The sequence below is a fragment of the Limulus polyphemus genome, unplaced genomic scaffold, assembly GCF_000517525.1.
Source record: "Limulus polyphemus unplaced genomic scaffold, Limulus_polyphemus-2.1.2 Scaffold1613, whole genome shotgun sequence".
NCBI lineage: Eukaryota > Metazoa > Arthropoda > Merostomata > Xiphosura > Limulidae > Limulus > Limulus polyphemus.
Window position 1 is genome coordinate 38,059 of NW_013667223.1, and position 5,086 is coordinate 43,144.

The window sequence follows — 5,086 nt, forward strand, 5'->3', positions numbered from 1 at the left end:
AGCAACCCAAACTGTAAAGGCAGTCAGAGAAGAAGATGAACCTGTTCCTGTGGTAAATAGTGAGGGAAGAAGACCAAGACAAAAGTAAGTGATAGTTCTTGGGAAAGACAAAGAAATAGGCTGAGCCTACCTAATATACAGAGTGAGAAAGCTCACCCCCCCCCCCCAAGTGAATGAAATACAGGATACAGACTGAAATGAAGAACCAAATCATCTACCCCAAATGAGATGACTGAACTGAATAAAAAAGATGAGGCTGTAGCCAATTCAAACAGAAAGACTGAGAACTAAATATTTTACCATTATGGATGAACCAAAGGAAGCAAATGATAGACAGACAAATCGAGATGTGGAAAAATTGAGGAAAGACCAAAATTAGGTCATGTGGAACAAATTGATATCTGGCCATCAAACCCCCATCTTCATGAGAATGATAAAAAGAAAGGAGTAAAGCCCCAGAGTTGGGTTGAGAAATTGTCCCATAGCATTTGAAACAGATAAGGTGGAGAAAAGAAGTACATGAAAAACCCTTGCGAAACTCAGTTGACTACAGCAGAGGAAGTCCACCAGTAGACAAAGTGGGAAAGCAAAGCTCCCAAAGAATCGGAGCCAACAGAGAAATCTGGTAGGACCTACTACACTGAAAGAAGATATTCAAATGAAGGAGACTCATGCAACAATGGAGCCTAAGATGCAGCAAAACATTACCATAGAAATAGAAAATACAAGACACATACCTATGGAATACAAAGCAATGAAGGATAAAAGTGGGACTATCTGATCTACTTCGGGTAGGAAAAAATAACAGCAAAAACAGGCGTGGAAACAACAGTGATAAAATACAATATGGGGCAGGTTCAGCTAAAGTAACAGAAGCAGAAGGTCATAAATTCTCAATCCAAGATCACAAGGGAACCGATCATGACCGTAAGAGTATTTCCAGTCACCATTACAGTACTAGAAAACTCCTATGAACGAGTATTAAAAATTTAAGAGATGTCAGAAATGTGGGAACATGAATGTATAATCAAGTTAATTCACAAGACTCATGTTGTGATTGTCCATTCTTGTAAAATCCTGGAAAAATGAAGTCTGTTTTTTTTGTGGTTACCAGTTAGGAAGAAAATGAGCCAGACTTGGCAATGGTGCATAAGCCTAATGATAACCTTGAAGAGTACTGAACAAAACCCATATAGTATATATTAAACAACAGGAACTGAAAATGGGATGTGTTCCAAAAGTTAAAGGTTGATTAAAATGAAATCAACTTGAAGACAATTCAAAAATTCTAACTGATAGCCTTAAAATTTAGTATTGTTCTCTCACATAAACAAGAAAATGAAAGAAAAAATAGGCTACATGGATAGTAGTGAAAGGTTAAAACAACAGATGCAAAAATTTTGGTAAATCTTATGAAAAAAAGATACATGTCTGAAGACAAGCAGTGCTTAGGAAAGAATGTTGAAATGCTAGAGTTCATAAAGATTTCTGCAACATAGGATATGTCACCCTCCTATTTATGGATAGCTATAGTCTTAACGATGCTTACACTATAGTCTAGCACAATAAACATTGATACCTGTAGGGATGGGAGCTTTTTTCAAAGCTCATTGTTCATGCAGGAATTTATATGGAAATGCATGTGAAGTAATAATTTTTTGTGATGCTGAGAGGTGAGTAGCACTGCAAACCTATATTTTCATTTTAACTTTATTTCATTAGATAAAAAGTTTTTATTACAGAAATTACAGTAAACTTACAAGTTGCAAAGGTGTTTTGGAGGTCAAACTACAACCCTTAACAGTTCCAAGGCTGGCAAGCCACTCTCCACATAACCATTGATTTTGATCAGTTCCAAGTGATCCAATACTGGAAAACTGACCAATAAGTGGCCAAGATGAAGTTACCAAAGATTTTTCTGGTCCATGTAAGTTCAAAACCTGAAGAACAAAACAAAAGTGTAATTTCAGAATTAATAATTCAATTCCAGAAAACAATAATTTATACTTTTCAATATATTTAACTTGACAGTACATATTATTTGTATTTTTATGAAAAAACCTTGTTAATGATTAGTCTTAAAACTGGTCTCAGGCACTACTAAGATGTGTATATTGCATATCTCACTGCAATATGAATGATTCATCTGTGAACAAGAAATTTACTCACATGCTACTCTGACCAATCCATATGTCCTTGACATGGACTATTTTGTGGCAATCAGGAGAAAAAAATCACACCATTTGTTTTCCAGTTGCTTCTCTGAGCTGTTCATTCACTTGTGGTGCTAAGGCCTATCAGTTCTTTCATGCCTATACTGTCTAATAGCAGTCTCCAGTCAATTGAACTGGTGGTCTTAAAGGAATTCCATATCCTGCTAACTACAATTGTGAGGCTATATCTATTCTACAGTGACTTATGTTTTAACAGCTTCTAGCCAGTCTATCATCCTCAACATTATAAAAACACATAAATGTTCTTTCTGTGGTCCTGGCATCTTTCACTAGTCTGGATCTATTTATGTATACTGTTGTTCAAACTGCTAACTGTGTTTTCTTCAGTTTTGTGTACCACTCAACACTTCTTTTACAAAAACATGAACTTGTAACATTAATGTTGATTATTAACAGTAGTTATGCCTTGTCATAACTCCAATATATGTGGTATTCTCAGTTACATTGATCTCCCTTGCAGTAAGTGGGTAGGACCCGTAGAATTGAAGATCTTGTGAATGTTTTACAACTGTCTATTTTAGAATGTCACGAATGAAGCTACAGCTATGCTTCCTGTAACAGAACTCATTTAATGTCAAATGAGAATAAATCTGACTTTCTGCACAGTTAAACTATGGAGGAGTTGAACTGTTTACTTGAGCATCTAACTGAACGTAAAGAAAACAGAAATTTTGAAACAACTTATAGATTAACTAAACTGGTAGCAAACATATGGTACTGTCCTGTGCCACATATCACTCCCTCCCTATTTCCAGGCTGACTCACCCTTCCCTAATTCTAACACAACAACAATCAAAACCAAGTAAAATTCACTCACATATCGCTCAATAAATTGAAGTAGCTCATCCTCACTGTAGTAAAAACATTTGCCCAATAATACAAGCTCTTAAGCAAACACAACATTATAATTACACTAAAAGAGAAAACTAAGTTAAAACATAACACAGGAAAGGCTTTTGACACAGATATCCCACCTCTTTTAGGAAGTACTGAGTATCACAACATGGAGTAAAAGAAACACTAAACACCCTTCAACAGTCAGTTTCTATTCTCTTTAGGAGGAAATAGTTAAAATAATGTACAAAAACTATAAGAAAACCTAAAACACAAGAACCCCTATCAATGAAAATAGTCCCTTTAATGCAAAATTACTTTAAAAAAATCCTTCACTGACATACCTTATAAATAATTAAATATTAGAAAGGAGGATTTAATAACGGATATAGAAACAAATCTGGGTAAAGTGATAGCTGATAATTCTAAAAATATAATTAGAACTGAATGTTATAAACTTGTAAGTAATTTCAACCCAGCAGTGAAAAAACAAAATGTAGATATAAAGGCTGTTAAATCATTAAGAGAAAATAAAAACATTGTTATTTGTAAAGCTGATAAAGGAGGACAAATTGTAGTACTTAATAAATGTGATTACCTTAATGGGGTATAAGATATGTTAGAGATAAGTACATATGAAAAAGTTAAGAATAACCCTACTAATAAGTATCATGAACTTGTAAAAACAAGTGTTAAAAACTGTACAGAAGAAACAATTAATTCCAGCTAGTTTTATTACTCCAGGATTTTATGTACTTCCAAAAGTAGATAAAATTAATAACAGGTTTAGACCAATAGTATCAAGTATAGGTACTTCATTGTATGAAATAGCTAAGCATATAGCCCAGAAGTGTTTGTTTTTAACCTACAGTTAAAAATGCTTTAGAATTTGTAGAGAAAAAAAAAATGTAAGCTTAAATAAGGAAGATTTGTTAGTATCATTTAATGTTGTATCCCTATTTACAAAAGTTCCAGTAGAAGATGCAATTAAATGTTTTGAAAAAAAATGTTAGAAAATAAAATTTCAGCAGTTGAAACTATAGATATAGTCAATTTAACTAAGGTATGTGTTACGAATCCATTTTTTCAAGTTAACAATAATTTCTATAAACAAAATGAAGGGTTAGCTATGGGATCACCACTCTCACCATTATTATGTGATTTATATATGGATGTATTTAAAACTAAAGTCATAAATAATGTAAAATATAAACCTGATATTTGGATAAGGTATGTAGATGACACATTCCTGGTGTGGAAATATGGTAATAAGGCATTACACAGTTTGCTTACTATTTGAACAGCATTGAACAATCTATACAATTTACGGTTGACATTGAGAAAAATAATAGCTTGCCTTTTCTACATGTATTGGTGAAAATGAATGTACAAGGTAATTTAGAAACATCAGTTTACCTGAAACCTTTTTCTGTTCTTATGCACCCACACCAGGAATCATGTCATACTAGGTCACAAAAAATGTCTGCATTTTATAGTTATGTTAACAGAGCTTTGAAGATATGTACTAACGAAAAGGATTTAAAAAACGAATTGTTATTAATTAAATATATAGCAGTCGATAAGGTCTTAATCTGAATATTATAGATAGGGCAGTTAATAAATTCACTAATACTATAATAACTGATCAAATTAGTACTTTAAAACCCAGTTACGAAAAAATTAGAAAGGAAGGCTTAATTTTACCATATGTTCCAGGTTTAACTACTAGTTTATTGAAAGTGTTTAAAAAACAACAGACATTCTATCCTATATTTAAACCGATAAATAAGATGAATGAAATGTTAGGTACTATGAAAGACGAAATACAGTTCACTAAAAAAACTGAAATATATATAAAATAGAATGTGAATATGGAAGTATTTACATTAGTCAGACAAAACGTCGAAACATGTAGAGTCATCAAGTTTTTGAAGGCCATAGATAGGCCTAAATAAAATGTTTTTAATTGTGTACCAGTTTTTAACGTTGAATATTATTTATGATTTTATACCTTAAAA

General features: G+C 32.6%; 1 protein-coding gene across 2 annotated transcripts in view; it reads right to left on the bottom strand.

Annotated features, from left to right (window-relative positions):
• LOC106464295 (tyrosyl-DNA phosphodiesterase 1-like) overlaps positions 1–5,086 on the bottom strand; it is a 99,561-nt gene that overhangs the window by 10,643 nt on the left and 83,832 nt on the right. For both annotated transcript variants that reach the window (XR_002611713.1, XM_013924423.2), the window contains exon 10: positions 1,761–1,940. Coding sequence is in view for 1 of the 2 variants with exons in the window: in XM_013924423.2 (XP_013779877.1) it covers positions 1,761–1,940 (180 nt within the window). In the remaining variant the exon portion in view is untranslated. The remainder of the gene's footprint in view (positions 1–1,760; positions 1,941–5,086) is intronic.